A 19,884-nucleotide genomic window follows, 5' to 3' on the forward strand; every position below is an offset into this window, starting at 1 on the left:
ATCCCTGATTCCAGATTGTTTAATGAGGTGAGCTGTGTATGCATCCCACATGCTTCTGTCCCCCATCCCCCGCATCTGTTGTCTTGCATAGCGCCCCATCTGGTCGCCATGTCATTCAATACAGAATGTCTGCGGACCACTGAGCAATCGTACATCTTTTCCTACCCCATTCCATTGCCACCCTCCGCTTTGCAAGGATCAGGAGGAGACCTGCCTCTGGGTATCAACTTGGTGTATCCCAGGAGGGCTAGCACAGGGTCCAGTGTGGTTTCCTGTCCGCCGACTTCCCGTTCACCTCGAAGACCTGTTCCCAGAATCATTTAATGCTGCCGCTTTCCCACGCTACATGAAGGAACCCTGCAGCAGCCTGCCCACATCTTTTGCAATTCCCAGTAGTGTGGGGGAAATATTGCTTAAATTGGGCCAGGGTATAATAGTATTGATGCAGGTATTTGAAGTGAACCAGTTTGAATCTAGTGCATGTCGCTCCCTTCCTAATCATCTCACAGCAGTATCCCCATAGAATAGAAGCAGTCTCTCTCCCCGGTGTTTTCTCCCAGGTTTCCTGTGGCGATAATGCAGTTTTTGGCCTATTTTTCAGGGCCATGGCGTACACTGTGGACTCGATTACCCATGTGCCCTCGTATAGTTTTATCTAACATTTCCGCAATTGGGGGTTGTTTGGGAAAGGATGGAAGCAGCTGCTGCAATACTACATGCAGCCTGTAATATAGGAACATCTCTAATGCAGACATGGCCCCTTTCTCTCAGCGTATCAAGCGTTATGAACCTCCCATTCGGTAATAGATCACCAAATTTGATCACCTCCATCCTTTTCATCATATTTACAAAACCTGTCTCACCTGGCATATGTGTAACCGGGAGTTCTGGCGAATAAAGTGTGTCCCCCCTTAGCTTTGTGCTCCAGAAGAACCCAAGCCCTACATATTAAGTCTACCATGTTTCTGACCGTGCATGGTCGCGGTAAGAATAACCGATCGGAGCAGCGCTGGGGCCGCGATCGATCGTTCAATCTCTACATGCTTACGTTCAGTACATGTCCCATACCAATACAGGAGAAAGCCAGCCTGTGCCATTGTGTAGTATAGTTCAAAGTCTGGCAATGCCAGCCCTCCCTCCCTCCTGCACAGGTGCAACCAGTTTGTCCCAAGAGACCCTTGCTTGTTTGCCAGCCCAGATAAATTGCATTACTGCTGAGCGAAGCTCACGGAAGTAGCTCCTGGGTACCCTTATAGGCGCATTAAGGAATACATAGAGGACTCTGGGGAGAATAGTCATCTTGATTAAGGAAATCCTGCCATACAAGTTTAAGGGGAGGGAGACAATGCTGCCCTAGTTAGTGCAAGTGCTTTAACATAATTACTACGATATACCACCCCTTCGTCTCTGGCTATAGTAATCCCTAAATAGCCGGTCTGTTGAGACTCCCACTGAAACCCCCAGTTATCCTTGAACTGACTCGTTGCCTCCGTCAGAGGGAATATGACCGATTTACTAACATTCACTCGAAGCCCCGACAGCTCACCAAAGCGCTGGACCTCTAACAAGATCGGATCCAGATTGATTTCAGGTTTCCGTACGAATAGTACCATATCGTCCGCACATAGCGATATCACCATGCGGTGTGTATATAGCCGGATCCCTCGAAGTATATGTGGGTCTCTGACCCGCTCAGCCCACGGCTTTATCGCTAAAGCGAACAATAGAGGGGATAATGGACATCACTGGTGAGTCCCGCGCTCAAGTGCTATCTGTTCAGTTGTTTGCCCGTTCACCCGCACCCTAGCCACAGGGTCCTTTTATAGCAGCGATACCAAAGAAATTAACAACTCCCCCCAGGCCCAGTCACTGCATGACCGCAAAAAGGAACGGCCATTCAACAGAATCAAAAGCCTTGGTGGCGTGGAGCAAAGCAGCAACAGCAGGCTCATCCCCTGGTAGTGCCGATAGTAGGCCAAACCTTCTCTGTAGCCCGTAGGATGTTGACCGTCCTGGGATAAAGCCCGATTGGTCAGCCCAGACTATGGTCAGCATCAGTGGTGCCAGCCTGGTTGCCAGGATTTTGGCCAATATTTTATTATCAAGATTAATAACAGATATTGGGCGGTAAGAAGAACCGTAGTTTCCCGGTTTTTCTGGTTTCAACAGCACCACCACCACCACTGCTTCTCAGAGTCAGGGAGTTGCCCCTCGGCTATTGCCTGTTGGCAGACTCGCAGCAGATAGGGAGCCAGCTTGCCGGCAAAGCATTTATAAAATTCAGCCGTGAACCCGTCTGGACCAGGAGATTTCCCACCTGGCAATGTTCTTATTGCACTCACCACCTCCTCCAGTCAAGACCGGCGCCTCTGCGGGAATCAGGTGAGCGTTACAATATCAGCTTGGGAAGCCCGTGTCTGTGTGGAGTATAGGTGCCTGCAGAATTTATAAAATTCCGGAACTATTTTCGTGTCTTCAAACTGGTCTACTCTGTTCTCGTCAGTTATCACTGTTATTCTGCACTCATGCCCATTCATTCTAGTGGCCCTAGCTAGCAACCTCCCCGGTGCTTGGCCTTCCCCCGTATTGCCTGGGAGTTCCTATCCCACATGTATTTTATCTCTCGTTGTGCTAAGGCATGGAACTCCTGGAGTCTCTGCATTATCTCCGCTTGTTGAGCCACATTGGGGGTGGGGAAAGTTTCTTGTAGGGCACAGATAGCTGCCTCTTTTTCGGCCAGATCTTTCCTCATCTGCCTTAGTATCCCTGATTCATTGGCTATGCATTCTCCACGCATTACGCACTTGAATCCTTCCCACAGGGTACCCACCGAGCTCACCGATCCTTCATTGGTCTCGAAGTACCTATTTATCACTTCTGTTAGTTCCTCCCTGAATACCATATTGGTAAACCCCTCACTTTTGAATCTCCAGGGAGGTCTCGCTTTTCCCCGCCTCACCAGTTTAAAGGATAATAAAAAGGGGTGTGTGGTCCGAGAGCGTGCGGGCCAATATATCTATGTCAGTGGTTTGGGTCAGGATTGTTTGTGACACTAAGAAGTCGTCCAAGCGTGCAGCTGAGCCGTGCAGGGTAGAGCAATACGTGAATTGGCTTGCTGCCGGATTGCTCACTCTCTTTTATGTCCTCAATTCTCCACACCAAAAGCATGTCCCGGAGTTTATTGGAGCTCTTGCTACTTAGGTGTGGGGACCCCCCCACCCAGTTGCAGTGCGGATATATCACTTTGTTGAAATCCCCAGCCCACAAAATTTCGCCATTGGGTATGCTCCCCAGTTGCCTCTCAATCCACTCCAGGGGCATTGTATCTTGATTCGGGCAGTAGTAACTAACCAAGGTGTATAGCATCCTTTTGAATGATCCCTTGTACCACCAACGCCCTCCCCTCCTGATCCTTCAAAATCCTGGTCTGTCGAAATCCCACTGAGTTGTATATCAGAATACATACTCCTCTAGCATAGGAGGAGTAGGAGGAGGAGAAGTACCTATGGCATCCCCACCTCTTCCAGAATTCGGATTCTGTTTCCGCCGTTAGGCGAGTTTCCTGGAGAAAAGCCACCCCCACCAGGTGGCGTCTCATGTATTGCAGGACTTTCTGGCTCTTAGAGGGGCTGTTAAGCCCCCTCACATTCCAGGCAATTGCATGCAATGTCGCCATTTGAATGCTAATCGTTGTGCCCACTCATGCCACCACCCTTTTCTGCTACTATCTGCTGCCTGTACCATTGCTTCGCCTCTCACCACCCATACCAGCAACCACCCCAACTTGCCAGTGATCTGCCCACCCACTATACCCCCTCCCCATTACTACCCAACCATAAACCCCTTCACCCTACCCACGCTGAATACCCCAACTGTCAAGCTCTTTATCCACCCACAACATATGTATGCTAGGCTTTCGCTTGAGGGGCAGCTGCAAGCCCGACCCACCATAGCACCTTCCTAGATGTGTCGGTCTCTGACTTACAAATGAAACTTGAATCTTAGCTGGTGTCACGTTACCTCTTCCCGGGCCAGCCCCCACGGTATATCAGTCGTTATTATCTCGTGTCCTGGGGGTTCTCAGTAGCATGTTGAGAAAGGAGGCAGCTTCCTCAGGGGTCTGAAAGAAGAGTGATCTGCCCTCGTGCTCAATCCGTAGTTTTGCTGGGAACAGCATAGCATATTTTATGTTCTTTTCCTGCACTTGTTTCTTAACATCAATAAATGTCCTCCTGGTTGCTTGTACCTTATCCGAAAAAAACTTGATTGCATCCCCTTTATATGAGACTGTCCCCTTCTCCTGGGCCTTCCGGAGCGCTGGGTCTCTATCCCGATAATTCAACAAGCGAGCTATTAACGGTCGAGGCGGCGCTCCCGGGGAAGGTCTTCTGCTACTGGGTATCTGTGTGCTCTTTCGACTACACACAATGGGGAGAAACCTTCTGGCCTCAGTGCTTCCAGCAGTATTCCCTCGACCAGAGTCTCCATGTTCCTCTGGTCGGTTGTCTCTGAGAGGCCCACAATCCTTTTATTTTTCTTTCTTGACCTAGATTGCAGGTCTTCCTGCTTCTCCTTTAGCTCTTTCAGGGCCCTTTCCACCCCGGTCATTTCCCTGGAGACTGAGGCTGCCTCGTCCTCCCCTCGACAGTCTCCCCTCTGCCTCCTCTAGCCTCTCACTGTGCTTGTCCAGGCGGACCAGCATGTGATCCACCTTGCAGGTTAAGGTGTCTAGCTTCCCGTCTAGGGACTGGATACTCGTCTGCAGCTGCATGAACATAGCCTTTATGTCCTGGAATGCAGACGTGGGATCCAGAGAAAGCACCGGGACTTGTGTCTCCGACAAGTCGTTGATCGTTCCAGTGCTTTTGGACTGCGATGCTGTCTCAAAGTGCAGTTTGGATTGCTGCTCGCCTCCCTTGCTGGACTTGGACATAGTGCTAGGTCTAAGGCAGTGGTTGCTGCAGATTCCCCTGCACGTCAGTTCTTGAACTTTGATATATGCCCGATGTGGCCTCCCACTCTGCCCAGGGGTTGGGTGCTATAGCTTCATCCACCACGTCGTTTGCCTAATTCCTCCACAGGTTTGTGATTGCGGCAGAGAAGGAGGCCCCAGGGGCCCAATGCTGCCCCTCCCCCTTCCTCTGGCAGCCTGACCACGTGCTCTTGCATTTTGCACGATCCAGGGCGTTATGTATGTCGCTAGAGAGTTCAGCGTGGGCAGGTGCACCTGTTCTCTAGGGGCTGTGTGTTCATTCTATGGGCCACTGTGTCGGGCTGGTCTCCCCGGTAGTATCACAAGGGCGCTGCCATCACCGCCAGGCAGCACCCTCCGGTCAGCCAGTCCTGTGCCTCCCAAAAAAGTTGGGGCTCTACTTGCATATGGTGGAGGTGTGCGGTATGGGACTCAAAGACCGGGCACATCCTCATTTATTGCAGGTGGAGAATAGGTATGCTTATACGCAGTCTCCAGGGAGGGGAGCAAAGCAGAGAAGGCTGATCTTGCTCCGACTTGACTCATATCCCAGCTCCTTTTGTTAAGGGCCCTGCAGTGGGAACGGCGGATGGGTCAGGATACAGTTTACAGTATTGGCAACGAGCTTAAGGGCAATTGATGCGGCAGACGTTCCACGCGACACCACTCGCACTCGTGTTGATGCTAGTAATGTTCAATTCCTCATGGCAAAGGTTCACCAGTGCCGGTCGTTATGTCCCCTTGAATGGGGGTCTCGGTGGCCGGGCCCGTAAGCATGCGTCCGCCACAAGTCCAAAGGGCTGGTCAGCTGTGCTAGTGGAGAGCGAGGTGATACACCCGCCTCAAGTGTTGCGGTTTGAAGAGATTAGGGGCTTACTGTTGTAGGATCTATCCTAGACTCGAGGATCAGACTGCTCAATCTCCTCCTCGCTCTGTAGCAGACTCTTTAACAATATGCGCTCAGACTGAAGTGGCACAGTTCGCCGGCCAGAGAACAGGATAAGGCGGACTCTCCCGCAGTGAGCCAGCACACAAGGAGCAGCAATTCACAGTTTCGTTCTTTTGGATCAGCGGTGCCAGGCTCTAGGGCAGCGTTTACTTTCAGTTCAGGTTTCCTCCGTTGCTATCCGCAGGTCGCCGGCTGCGCCCAACAACACGGGGCAGACCCAGCTCTGCTCAGGCAGCTGCTGTAACTTGGTGTTTGTGAGGGAAGAGGACCGCAACCCCCGACTCGTCTCACCTCAGGGGTTAAAGTGTTCCTACGCTCCACAGGAATTCATGTGCCAAGAGAGGATCAGTATGGCGAGCCAGCGGGGGTGTAGGGCCCGGCCCGCCGTCCTGGCGGGGCAGCCCCGTGCCACTGCTCCGCCACTCGTTTCTCAGTGTGCAACTGTTCGGGGCTCCCACATCTCCAAGCCCGCAATGTCATGCAGTTATCACCCCAACGTTGTTCTGCGGTGGCGTTTCCGAATAACAGCTCTCCCTCCCGAGCTGCCAGTCCTCATGAACTAATGCACTGCTCCGCGGCAGCACCCCGTAGGGTATGGGTCACAGCGTTGTGTCTGCGAGTTCAGTTGGCCGCCATCCTGCAGCTCCTCACCACTGTCAGCAGACGACGCTGCACGACACCAGTGAAGTCAGCGACCAACACCGCTTGGCTGATCCTCTGCCTAAGCTCCAGGCGCTAACCTCAGCGCTGCGCACCTTGGTTCCTTCAGCGCGAGGGTTCCCACTCAGCAGGCAAGGCAGGCTTTTTCAAGTTATGCTGCTCCTTCCTCGATCCTCCGTACCAACTCATCAGGGCTTAATCTATCCAGCAAGGAGCAGCAGTCTCCCCTTGTCCAGCGGCGGAGCCCCTGCCGCACTCCACACTGCTACTGGGTCATACAGTTGTTGCCTTCAGTTCCTTATAATGAGACCACGGATTTCAGTCAGGGAACCACCGAATAATAAGCTGGATATGTGTAGGTGCAGGAGAGCTTCACCATTTTGGACTGTCTCTCAATATTGGAGATATTTTACATGTTAGGATAGTTTTCTGTCCTACGTTTTAAAAGCGCTCCTGGATCCCTTTCATGGGCACAGATATTCATGGTTTATGAATTCAAAGAAGATTCCACGGGATAAATAAAATAGGCTTTCTGCCCAAAATAGGCTTTTTTCGGTTTTGGATGTGCCAGCAGTGATGGTGGAGCTTGCCACCAAGTATTTATAGGGAGGTGTGAAGGAATTCTAGCCACTTAACTTGCCTGTAACTTCCTGACTTGCTTGTGATGAAATCCTATTAAGCACCCTTCCCTCCATGCCCCGGCTATTCATGTGCCACGGCCTGTGGCATAGCTTCAAAAAGTGGTTGTTCCGTACGCAAGTTCAGCCCTCCTGTTCAGACACCAGAAGACAGGTCAACTGCTGTGGATTCCACTATCCCCCTTTGTGAACTGAGCACTTTTTTACTGCCAGCTCGTCAGCAGCACTTTGCTGTTGGCATGCAAGGAAGAGCCAGCATGGACGTGCAGCTCGACATTGGGAAGTCATTTTGTAACGTCCGTCGACTTGAAAGAGTGGATCAGCCTCTTAAGCACACGCTCTGCCACACAATGCCCAAACAGCAATTAACATGGGGGAAAAAGGGCTACAAATGAAAACCTTAAGGAAAAGGGGCAAAACACTTATAGTGAATACGGAGAAAAAGGGAATAAACTATCCCGTTCAGGCGGGGAGGGGGTGACATTTTTCAATAACTGTCCTGATTGGAATAATCAATAAAGACAAGCAGCACTGTCTGCAGGGCCTTGCAGGGGGGTTGCACAAACAGGGGTTCAGACCGCAGGGAGAACAAAGAACAATCCCTCAGACACTGGGGAGGCCAGAACACAAGAGGAGCTGGACTAGAGCCAGCTACAACGGGCCAAGCAGGCCCCAGCCACTCTACCACTGCCTCCTTCTCAGGCCTGTCCAACCCCCAATTACAAGCATCATAAGAGGCATGAGTGCCCATTTATCAACTGGAGATTTCTCCCAGCAGGGAGGCAGCGATACAGAAGGGGTGATGGTGGCATCACAATAGGTGAATGAGGATGCAGCAAAACTGCATGAGTGGCTAGTGGACATTCAATTCCGAAGAAGCGGATTAAAAACAAATTAGCACCGATACTGCCCAGCTCTCTCCTCTTGCAGTTTCAGTCATGTATTGTCAGTAGCTAAGCTTCAGAAGAACAGTTTTTATTCATGTGGTTTTCCTGTTGGTGATATGCAAGAGCTGGGTTGTCCATGCTTTTGTACACAAAGCACAACTATTTTAATTGAAATCTGGCCCACATGATGATCCAGTGCAAGCGTCTTAGTTCAGCGTACATTTGTTAGCGTTTCATTAGTAGAGGCAGCCAGAAGCCTTTTATTGCATTGTTTAAAGCGCAGACCTAGCTTGAGAGCAGCAGAGTAGTGTACAGATTGTGGGATCCCTGCATTTGTGCTGGCATCAGTAGCGCAGTACAGGGAGGTCTGTGCATCGGTATGTGCGTCCACTGGAATGAGTCTTTGGTTAAGTGTTCTTGAAAAAGCCATGTTTTGAGAGATTTGCGCAATTGGAGAATTGCGGGGGCATTTCGAGCCAACACTGGGCTCGAGTTCCAGAGGGTGGGTGCATGACAAGATAAGGATTGTTTGCGGGTCTTCTCTTTGCAGACGAGTTGAGATTCATGCTGGTTGGCCGATTTGCTGCGTGAAGAGCAGGTGCCACTAGATATGTGGAGCTTAGCTGCCAGGTACGCTTGTGTGCTACTTGCGACTGCTTTGTAGATGATAAATGCAGTCTTCAACAGTATCCTGGCTTGGAGTGGAAGCCAATGGAGTTCGCGCAGGATGGTGGCAATTCAGCGAAATGTCTCTGCTCCCGTAATAAGATGTGCTGTAGCGTGGTCTGCTTTTAGGGGAGCCAAGTGAGCAGCTGGGAGCCCTGTCAGGAAAGTATTTCACCCCCCCTCCCTCAATCGATGTACGAGTCCACAAGGCCCTGCCCTACGGTACAAAGGTTTGGGGCAGGATGAATGGTTTCATTTTTTCAAAGGATAGAGATTCTCAAACAGGCTATTTGGGCCTTCTTGGCTATGCATTTCTGTAAGGACAGATTACTGTCAATGGTGAAGCCTAAGGATTTTGCAGATTCAGAGTTGTGGATCGAATCCATATCATTCAGCCATTGTTGGACAAGTTGTTTTTTAGCAGTGGGATCAATGAAGAATTCAGGTTTGGATGGATTTAGTTTGCGATAGTCGACATCCAGGACTGGATGATGGCTTTGTAATCGCAGACATGGTATCTACTCTCATGTACAACTGAGTATGGTTTGCGTATTGGTGGATGGCTACATTGGGATCTTTGAGCAGAGTGGGCAGAGGCTTCATGCAAAAGGATAAAAAGAATTAGTGAGAGGATGGAGCCATTGGGGACTTCGCAGGAGACCGGGAGTACATTAGAACACGAGTTACGCTCGGGCAGACACCAGGCTGTCAAGATGGAGTAGGTAAAACCAATTCACAACAGGGCCAGAGAATCCCATCCTGTCAGCAAGAAGGAGAGAGGAATGCAGTGGTTGATGGTATCTAATGCAGCCAAGAGGTCCAGGAGGATGAGTCGCCCTTATCCATGATTTGGAGAGCCTCATCCACCATCTGGATGTTGGCTGTCTCGATGCTACACTTTGGGTGGAACCCTGACTGATAGTCATTTAGGAGGTGGAGTTCGATTCTGGCAAGTAGTAGTTGTGTAGCAATTTTTAGGAGATCCGGGGGAAAGAGGAGAGAATTCAGTCCAGGGGGCAGTATGCATGCTGAGGTGCAAAAGAAGCTAATGCTGCGACAGGTTGATTCGATGGTCTCTCAGATTTTGTAAATTTTTTCAATAAACAAATGTGTTGATCGGTCTCATTTTTCCTGAGTTGCCGGTACCTCAGGGTGGGGTGGGGGGTTGTTACAATGCTTTACTACTTCAAAGAGGGCTTTGCTCCTATTAGAGGCTGCTGCAATAGTGATTGAGTAGTAATCAGCTTTGTCATCGGAAGTCAGAATCCTATGGTTGGCGCACAGAGATTTGAGGTTGGTGAGGTCTCCAGAGTTATAGTTTTTATGCCACCGTTTCTCTAGGGTTCTGAGTGTTTGTTGGAGGCTATTTCGGGGGTGAACCATGGGGTGGATGGTGTGGTCCAGCCCAGCTGGATTTTAAGGGGGCATGAGCGTCCACCAGTTTCATAGCAGAGTTGCTGAATAGTTCCAGGAGGCCCAAGGCATTCCCTGTGGTGGGGGAAGTCTGTAAAGTTTGCTTCTAGCTCATTTACTGGAAAGGTTTTGGATGAGCGACGTTGAGTGAGGGGGCGTTTGGCCTGACCTTTGTGAGCCGTTGTTAAGTGGGTAACTGATAATGGGATAGTAGCGTGGTGAGGCCAGTCAAGTGGGATAGGGTCTGCACAGGTGATGCAGGGGGATGATGTGAAGACTATGTCCAGGGTGTTGCCTTTGTTGTGCATCTGGGAGAGCCCAATTTGCTCAGGGTCCAAGGAAGCGGTCAGCGCGTAAAGCGTGCTTAAAGTGTGGTTGTCAGCCTGTGACTCGAGGACGTTAAAATCACAGAGACAGACATTATCTGAATGTGCCATTTGGGCTAAGGAAACTACATTGGAGAGGTCTGCAATAAAAGTCACTCCTTTGAGGTGGACTGTAGATGAGGTGGAAGGTGATGGATTCCTTGTGCGATGCAGGGAACTGTCTGGCAAGTGATTCAAATGAGCTTGTACTGGAAGAGGGGATAATGGAGCAATGGCCAATTTGGACGATTGGCACTCTGCCTCTATGGGGTAAGAGGACGGCAAAAACACGTGGGGAGGATGAGCTAAACCATGATTCAGTAATGAATAGGGCATCAAAGTTGTTGTACGAGATGTCAGTGATCTCTGCAGCGTGAGCAACTGCTGAGCGAGCATTGATCAACATGAGAGGGCGAGTGCATGTGGTCTGTGGGTGTTGGATGGGGGCAAGAGCAATATTGATGAGGCTCACTGGAGTAGCTTGCCTGACCAGGGCACTTGGCCATTCGTACCCTAGTGAGAGTGGGGATGGGCTGTGGAAGGAGGAGACACATGGTGAAATCTTTTGGAGAGTAGCAGTAGTAGAGATTAGTTTGCAGGTGAAATGCAGGACAGGGGGTCAGGCCCAAACAGGTGAGGTCCTCGTCTTTGCACATCCTTTGTTGAGGACGCCCGCTATGAGGACTAATTAAATTAGTAGGGGGTGGAGCAACTGAGTGGCAGGGCCAGGTCACGTGACCAGCGGCCCACTCAATGCGTTCTGCCTGGAGCTAGCCTACGGTCCTTAATTAGAGGCTTGGTAGCTGTGAAAACTGGTGGGAGGCAGAGCAACTGAGTGGCAGGGCCTGGTCACATGACCAACAGCCTACTCAATGCTGTCTAAGCCTTTTCTACCCGCTGGACTAATTGATATCGGATAGTCTGAAAGACCCACATAGAAGGGATTATCATAGTCCAGCCGGGTGTTGAGTACAAAAATGACTACAAAGTAACTGTCTTTGGAACTGAAAAGAATAATCTCAAAATTAAAGTTGATGGAAGGATATTTTTTTTAATTTTTTTATTTATTGTATTTGGTTTATTTAAACCTTTACAAAACAGAACATCAATAAAATCTTAAAACAGAGTAAAATAAAACACATTAGCATTTCTAATTCTGACCTGGCACAATTCCAGTAAAACAATACTAACATAAAATTCGAAGCAAAAACTGCACTAACATAGTCAGATTAGGCCTAATTTAGTGCATTTTACAGACAATCGTTAAAAAAGTCAACCACTTTACACTTCAGGGCAATGTTAGTACCATGCATCATTTCGAACCATAAGCGCTCCCTAGAAACGTTTGCAGTATTAAATACGAATTCCGGAAAGTAAGCACACCTTTCGCTCACAAGCATAGGACAAACCAATAACAGATGTACCAGTGTTTCCAGCACTTCATGCTGTTCACAGAACCTGCATAAATTCTTATTCACAATGTTTAATTTTCTTATATAGCTAATTTCATTAGTGTTAAGCACATTGAACCTGAATCGCATTATGTTGTTACGATGTTTCCTCGACGGATATTTTGTCAGTTAAAATTCAAGTATAGGAAACCATTTCCACACAGAAACGACTTGGTTGTATAGTTTCGAATTCATGATCACAGCATTGTTTGTGACCTAGTCAAAAGCCTTTATCAATACTTTAATTTTAGCTGGTTTCTCAAATAGACAGCGCTTTGAAGCTCCAATCTTTACCAAGATTTTTTCTACATCAAATTGCAAATCAATCATAAATCTCTCATTAACACCTTCCCTTAAGATATTATATAATGAGTTGGAGCCTGCCAGCATGCATTTTCTGTACAACATGACTCTTTTACATTCCACTATACTTTCAAGCGAAGCTAGTCCCAATTCATACCTTATCATTTCTACAGGAATACATTTCGGTATGAAATACAGTACTTTTTTCCACATAATAGCTTCTAGCCTTTTCAGGTATGAAGTAATTTTTACTGGGCTAAATTCTAAACCGTAAGTTAACCTTGGAATGACCTTAAGGAGGTAAAAGTCTCTGCAACCGGACATGGTGAATTTCCCAAATTTTCTTTCAATTGCCTTCAACTGATTGCTCGCCACTTTTGCTTTCGATTGCAAGCATTTTTTGGAAAAATGTAATGTCATATTACTCGCAAAGGAATACCCTAGATATTTCAAAGCCTTCTGGAGCCTCATCTTAGACCCCGCAACCACCCATGTAGGATTTCTGTTTGCTTTGTTATTTTGACCCAAATTAATGATAACTGTTTTTGCGGGATTTATATTTAAAATCTGCAAATACCACGATTATTCTTTGTAGGCCTATCTTTGTGTGATCTAACAGTAAAAAATCATCGGCGTAAGCAACCCAATTGACCGAAAAAGCACCAATTTTTGGCCTTAATAAACCTGCGGATGCAATTTTAGCATTTGCGCCGGATACATAAAGGTTAAATAAGGTGGCCGCCAAGGCACAACCTTGCTTCAGGCCATTCATCGCCTTGATTTCTCTGGACATCAGCCCTGAGTTGTTAAGCCTTACCTTTAACTTTGTATTCGAATACAGATGAATAATCATCGCCAGCAACCCTCTGTCAATTTTCAATGTATCAAGCCTTTGCATAATATAGGTCGATCAACCTTATCAAAAGCTGCAGATAAGTCCATAGAGGCCGCGTAAAGAGGTCCATAGTTAGATTTCTTAGCTTGACTTTGCAAAATAGATACAAAAAGACCACCCGCATCGGTCCCCATGCCTTTTCGAAACCCGAATTAACTCACATCAAGAATTTCATTCTCCTCCATCCATAGCAACAAGTTTTCCAAAATAATTGAGGCAAAAATTTTAGCCTCTATATTAATTATTGATATAGGTCTATAGTTGTTGGGACATAGACGGTTTCCTTTTTTAAATATAAGTATCACATAGGAAACTTTCCAGGAATCAGGCATCGTTTGAGACAAGAGTACATCGCTGAAGATTAGATGCAATATCCCGGCCCATAGCTCAGGACTCTGTTTCAGTATAGCGCATGTAAGGTTATTGGGACCCGGAGTGTCAGAGGGTTTTAGCTTCTAGATCATTGCTCTTATTTTGACCACTGAGATGTCAAGACACCATTTACATTCTTTATATTCAACTGCTGGCATGACATTGGGTGACAAGGCATATAAGTTCTCAAAGAAGTTGCACCATATAGATTCCCCAATCGGATTAGTAAGTAACTGCTCTTGAGATGCTTTGGTGCTATTGATAAGAGACCAGTAATTACTAGAATTGGTCACCTTCCTAGCACCAAGCATAGCTTCTGCATCCTTCTGTTCAAGATTTGCGCAATGCTGAATACTCCAATTTTTATAGGCCTGGCGACAAATTTTCACCGCTTTTTTATACTCATCTGTTGGTAGATCAAGTTTCTTTACGGCACGTAATTGCTTGTACAACCAAGCTCTATATTCTTTAACTTCTAGATCAAAGCCATGTTTATGTGTCCTTTTTTTTGCATTACAATATTGCTGGTATTCTGAAAAGGGACCAACCAGTCAGCTAGCAAATCATCAAAGGCAGCAATCGAGTATGATACTTTTTTTTGTTCTAATGATTTATTTTCATAGTCCTGCCACATCGTGTTGTTAAATTTAATAAACTTTAGAGTATTCCATTTGACCCTAGTTCCCTTCGTATTCACAATTATAGGTCCCCAATTTACATTATCATTGTGGACCTTCTTCTCTAGAGCCAAATCAATTGATAACATAGCATGATCACTTGCGACAATAGGTTGGACACACATCACTTCAGAATCTGTAACCAGCCCATTGCTTACAAATATGTAGTCTATTATGGTCTCTCCACCTCAAGCAGACCAAGTATATTTATCATTAAACATCATCTCCATACCCCTTGCACAAATAAAATTACGCCAGAGGGCACCTCTATGCAATTTATTTCCCTTTTTTGAGCCATTGACACCCTTGTCCAGTAAACACCATTCAATCTCTGAGTTAGATAAGTTACAGTCAGCGTTCAGATCCCCAGCTATTATATGCCCACCAGCAGAGAAGGCCAACCATTCATCCATCAGAACATCTAATTCATCTAACAGATTCATCAGTTTTTGGTCATCATATATCGCATTATTCCAATAAACATTGATGACCATTAAACCCACTCTACCTTTTTGTGTAAAAAAAAAAAAGGTAGCAATTTGACATGAGGTGTACAGATGTTTTTTGGCTAGTTTTTCAATTGCATTAGAATTACGAAAGGCCAAAGCCAGGCCACCGTTGTGGATCTAGAGGACGTCCCAAGTCCCAGGAAGGCATAGCACCACATAACCATCCCAAAACAGCTGTCCACAGGCCCAGGATTCCTGTACTAAAACAAAGTCAAAGTTTTCAAGTTCCCTACATTATTTTTTATCCTGGGCCAAATGGGTGTGCCCCCTAGAATTCCACAAAATCAAGCTAAAATAGCCCCCTGCACTAAAGGGGCTTACCCAAGTTTTTAAGTTGCTCTATGGAGTCTTTGAGGGAAGTCGCCAACGTACGCCATTCTTTCATCTCAGAGAGAAGTATGGCATCCTGAAGCTGACAAGCACTCAACATTATTGGCACCTGGAGCAACATTTTGTGAAATCGTCTCACTATTTTTCAGATAGTCAGCAGATGTATACGGCAAAGCCCCTCTTTTGCAATGAACCGGCTTCCTTCAAGATCAAAGCAGGTACCAAAGGTGACTGAATCACCAGTCGCCCAAAATCAAACCTTTGTGGATGAATATAATCCACTAGCTGTATATCAGCAGAGGCTATTAATGACAATTCTGGAATATCACCAAACAAATTCAGTGTATAAGGTCTATTCAGGGTTGGGGAGTATCTATCTTCAAATACATAGTGCAGTATGAGACTTGGACTCTCGGGATGATGAGGTTTGCGCAGTATACACTTGGAATCCCTCAAGGATTCGTTATATAGAGGGTTTGGCATAAACTTTTCGTTAACACTCCTATTTGAGTTCCCTGATTGGGGGTACCAACTCATCTCTTCGACTTTGTCCTGCATTTGTCTCACTTTTATTAACCAGAACTGACCTGACTGGTGATGCTCTATTTGAACCGTATTCATTATCGGTGATTTTATTATTGAGAAGATCTTTTATCATCCTTCGTACACAGTCCTCTGTTACAAGGCTATCTGATGGAACGTGTACGATTTTTGAATCACACTGTTTCGGTGCTATTCAAATCAGTAACTATAACATCTCTGATCCTTTCATCTTCAAGGGGCATCACTTTGTTGGTCTTATCAGTCCCCTGAGAAACTTTTAACATACTGACCATATTGCTATTACTAACGCCTTTATTACAGATAGGGACACCTTCCCTTACTTGATTCGGGCCTATAAGCAACGTGTGAGCTATCGGAGGGACAGGACCTTTCTCTCGACAGGGAGCCACTGGATGATCCAGGCTCCACCCTTGCAGGGATTTTTATCCGCAGGGGGGCATCCAGATTCTTAAGGTCAAATATATCTAACATCCCCATTTCCAGATTTTTTACATTGACATCGATTCTGTCAGCAACTTTTTTCTTTAAGGCTTCAAAGAGCTTTGACTCAGCGTCACTGTACTCCGCTGGCATAACAGCATCGGTAGTACTCACTTTATCATCGCTCACGAGAGCCTGATCAAGTTGATTGTTTAGATGCTTGTTTTTCGGAGATTCCCTAACTAAGGTTACATCTTCAACCTCAATGGGCTCACTTTCTATAGTATGTAGACTAGGCTCCCTCAGAAACTTTCCTGATGAAACATTCAGGGCATTCTGTGCCTGAACTTGCTTCTTCCTTATTTTTTTCTGTTGATATTTTTACATTAAATATCTCTGCAACCTTGATTGTAGTAGTATCCAAGTTAGAAGTCTGTATTACAGGCTCAGAACTCCCTAAATTCTGCAAATCAAGTTCTGATGTCGTGTTAACAACTGTCTCATTTTTGTTTGCAGGTGAACACCCAATCCCAATGGCATTATAGCTGTCTCCAACCTCAACGGGTTTTTCACTTGTAATGGGTTTTTTTACCCTATAATTTGTCATGGTTTGTTTTATTTTTTGGTTCGATATCGAGGCCAGCTTCCCTTCCATGCCATCTTGAGCCTTACACAGAACCAGCACTTCAGATAGTGGCTTGGCCCGAGACCCTGGCTGATAAACTAACGCCTTTAAGATTTCTTTTAAATACCACGTCTGCGCTTTTACTTCGTTATATAGCTGTTGGTTGTCAGCATCTATTTCTTTTATGAAACTCAAGCCACCTTTCTCGATTTCTTTTTTGTGCTTCCCAAATCCGCAGGGCAACACGGGCTGTCTTCTATCCTCATTAAATAAGGATAGCGAAGAGTCCGATTGCTCATTCCCTCCGACGTCCTCAATAAGATTCTTTGATGTATTTTGTGCACACACCACTAAGTCATCGTCAGAATCAGATGAATCAGGCAGTGGTAGTACAACTGCTTGAGCAATACTCATTCTCCTAGTTTTTATAGAATTCATGGGCATAACGCAGTCACGAATAGTGTTTAGCGTCTTTCTTTTCATTCTACTTCTGGAATTGCACGTTCCCAGTAGCTAGACACAGGGAAAACACTCTAGAGGAGCTACACACCACAAAACTCCTCAAGCACGCAGTAGCTCACTAGCAAAAGCACCATCAGCGATTTAATTCAAATACAGTTTTACTGTTAGCTTAAAGTTGACCTATGTAACTAGACCGCCCACCGCTCCAAGCCACAAACAGCAAACAGCAAACAGCGTACTTCACCGTACTTCTGGGTGCGCTACGCACTCGGAATATAAACACAAAGGAGGGGGCAGGTCAGAGGCGTTCCCTTATCCAACAGGCCAATGAGATGAACATTAGTCCAGGCAGTCCCAGTGCAGCCTCTAAAGACTTCCTCCGGTCATATGAGCAGATTGAAAGCCGAGTGCTCGAGTACTCCAGACACTGCGCCGAAGCTTCAGAGATGAAAGTCAAATGCAGCAAACCGCGTACTTCACCGTACTTCCGGGCTATTATTATGGCTGACCCGACTGGAGCATTATGTCTGCATTCCACAGTATGCAACCGTTTCACACTTTTGATGGAATTAGTACTTTAGTCCTAAATAAGACTGCATGGCCAGCCTATAAAGTCAACTCTTGAGGCAGGGTATTGGACCTCACACCGGGATCTTGGATTTGATTCAGTCATGTTTCAGAGATCACATCCATGGTTCAACAGCTTTTACACCTTTTGTGATGGTGCCAAACAAGGACATTTTACTGAAAATAGTCAGACGATGGAAAGAGGAGTGTAAGAGAAGACTAGTCTCTGGTGAGATCCATGAAAGCTTGATGTATATGAGTTGGAGGACGTGCAGGGAAAGCCATGGGACACCCTAAAGTGGACTGCTGTGGCTGAGAACACAGGAGATTTCCCATGCGCACTCTTAAACTTTGTCAGAGACTAAGGAAAACAACCATTTGGGTGTCTGGTCAATTACACCAGCATTTGATTGCAACCATTGTAGCAAAATGGCATGGCACTGTTAACAGTGTCTAAGTGAAGCAGGGTAAGTAGGGGACATGCAGTCTGGGTTCTCTAAGAATTCATCCCAGACAGTGAGTAGGGCTGATTCAGTGTCTTGAAAAAAGGTGATCCAAGAGTGAGTGGCTTTCAATGTCGCATTGTAACTTGGTCAGAATGCTTTTAAGATCAGCTTAGCAGGCCAGGAGAAGCTGATGAATGGGCGTATGGAAGCATATTTCTAGCAAGTGAGTAATTGAGCATTTCGCGCCTTGGTGGGGGGTAGGTGGAAGTACAGCTGAAAGGTCAAGGCATAGGCAACAGATCCAATTTGTTTTGCCAATAAGGATTGTGCGGAAGGCGTGATTTATTGAGCATGAAGGACACAGTTTTGAAACCTCAGCAAATCCTAGTAATATCAAGTATATACATTGCAATCAGAAATAAGGAAGCAAGCAATAGCTAGGTACAGTGTAGTTTATCAGATAAAGACCAATTCATTAGACAGATTTTCCTCAAGCTACCTTGTGCTTAAACTAAGAACCCCTTAAGATTGCAATTTTACAAGGCACAAATACATCTAGATTGGCATACACATTTTTAGAGCTTTGAGCTCAACGAAAAACGAAATGCATCCCTTACCTATCTCTCGTTGCTTTGGCTAATTTGTCTTCAGATTTACGGTCATGGGTCTCCAACCCCAACATAAAACTTCCACGGCCAAGCTGCGCTTCAGACTGTTCAAGTTTTTCAGACAAATCAAAGACCTGTCCTGTAGTGTAATCTGCATTCTGTAGAGACGAGATTAAAAAAATAAATGTGTATAAAATGGCGCAATTTATTTCTTTGACAACGTGGTATGGTCATTCCTCTTCAACATAATGTCATGGCTGCAGAGGCGCTTACCGGACCATTTTCTGTAGTGCAAATCCAAACTATATATGGGGGTCCTGTTCAACATGCGTAACTACAGGCTATACAGCTCCCCGAAACCTGTGTGGCTGCCACATCAGCATCTATGTCTAACTCAGCTTCCCACAAGTTGACACCACCTATCCTGACAATGGATCTCACAATCACTTGCGTTTCTCTTTCAGCAGCACAAACCTTTGTTCTTACTACCTGCACAGGCAGACACTACTCTTCTTTCCCCCAGCTTTAGAAAACGCCTCTCCCCCCTCCCCCCTGCATAGATTCACCCCTATTCTTTCAACCAATGGGATTGGTCTTTGCAGAAATGATCAAATAATAAAATACCCAATGAGAAATGACCAAATTATTTTGATCTAATTAGTTAGGGATTTTTGTTCATTTTTATTAAAAATTGTGGTTCGGCCACCAGGGGGCGCAGGGATGAGCAGACTTCTCTGCGTCGTTCCGGCACTGTCGGGACTATAAGGGATCTGAGCCCCCCCATGACATCCAGAGGACCCCATTGGGTGCCCCAACACCCCGAGCTCAATCGGTTGAAGTTTGAGGCTGAAACTCCAAGGCTATCTGGAGATATCAAAGACGTCACCGGAGCTGGAAAAGCCAGTCCTGCTGAGCAGTCACCAAGCCACGGGACGGAATGGCACATCACTGCAGCGGCAGAAAAAAAAAAGCAGTGAGTGGCAACTCCTACCTCCCCCGCACCCTATCCGTCGAGGCCCATTGACGTGCTGTTGGGCCTTTCCCCAGGCACACTGAAACCCTAGCATAGCCCCTCAGTCAGAGGCCCACCAGCGCGGCTCAAGGA

General features: G+C 46.6%; 1 protein-coding gene across 2 annotated transcripts in view; it reads right to left on the reverse strand.

Annotated features, from left to right (window-relative positions):
* COPS5 (COP9 signalosome subunit 5) overlaps positions 1–19,884 on the reverse strand; it is a 404,773-nt gene that overhangs the window by 52,253 nt on the left and 332,636 nt on the right. For both annotated transcript variants that reach the window (XM_069621144.1, XM_069621143.1), the window contains one exon: positions 18,789–18,937. In XM_069621144.1, the coding sequence (XP_069477245.1) occupies positions 18,789–18,937 (149 nt within the window). The remainder of the gene's footprint in view (positions 1–18,788; positions 18,938–19,884) is intronic.

The sequence above is a fragment of the Ambystoma mexicanum genome, chromosome 5q (genome assembly GCF_040938575.1).
Source record: "Ambystoma mexicanum isolate Mex_15411 chromosome 5q, UKY_AmexF1_1, whole genome shotgun sequence".
Lineage (NCBI taxonomy): Eukaryota > Metazoa > Chordata > Amphibia > Caudata > Ambystomatidae > Ambystoma > Ambystoma mexicanum.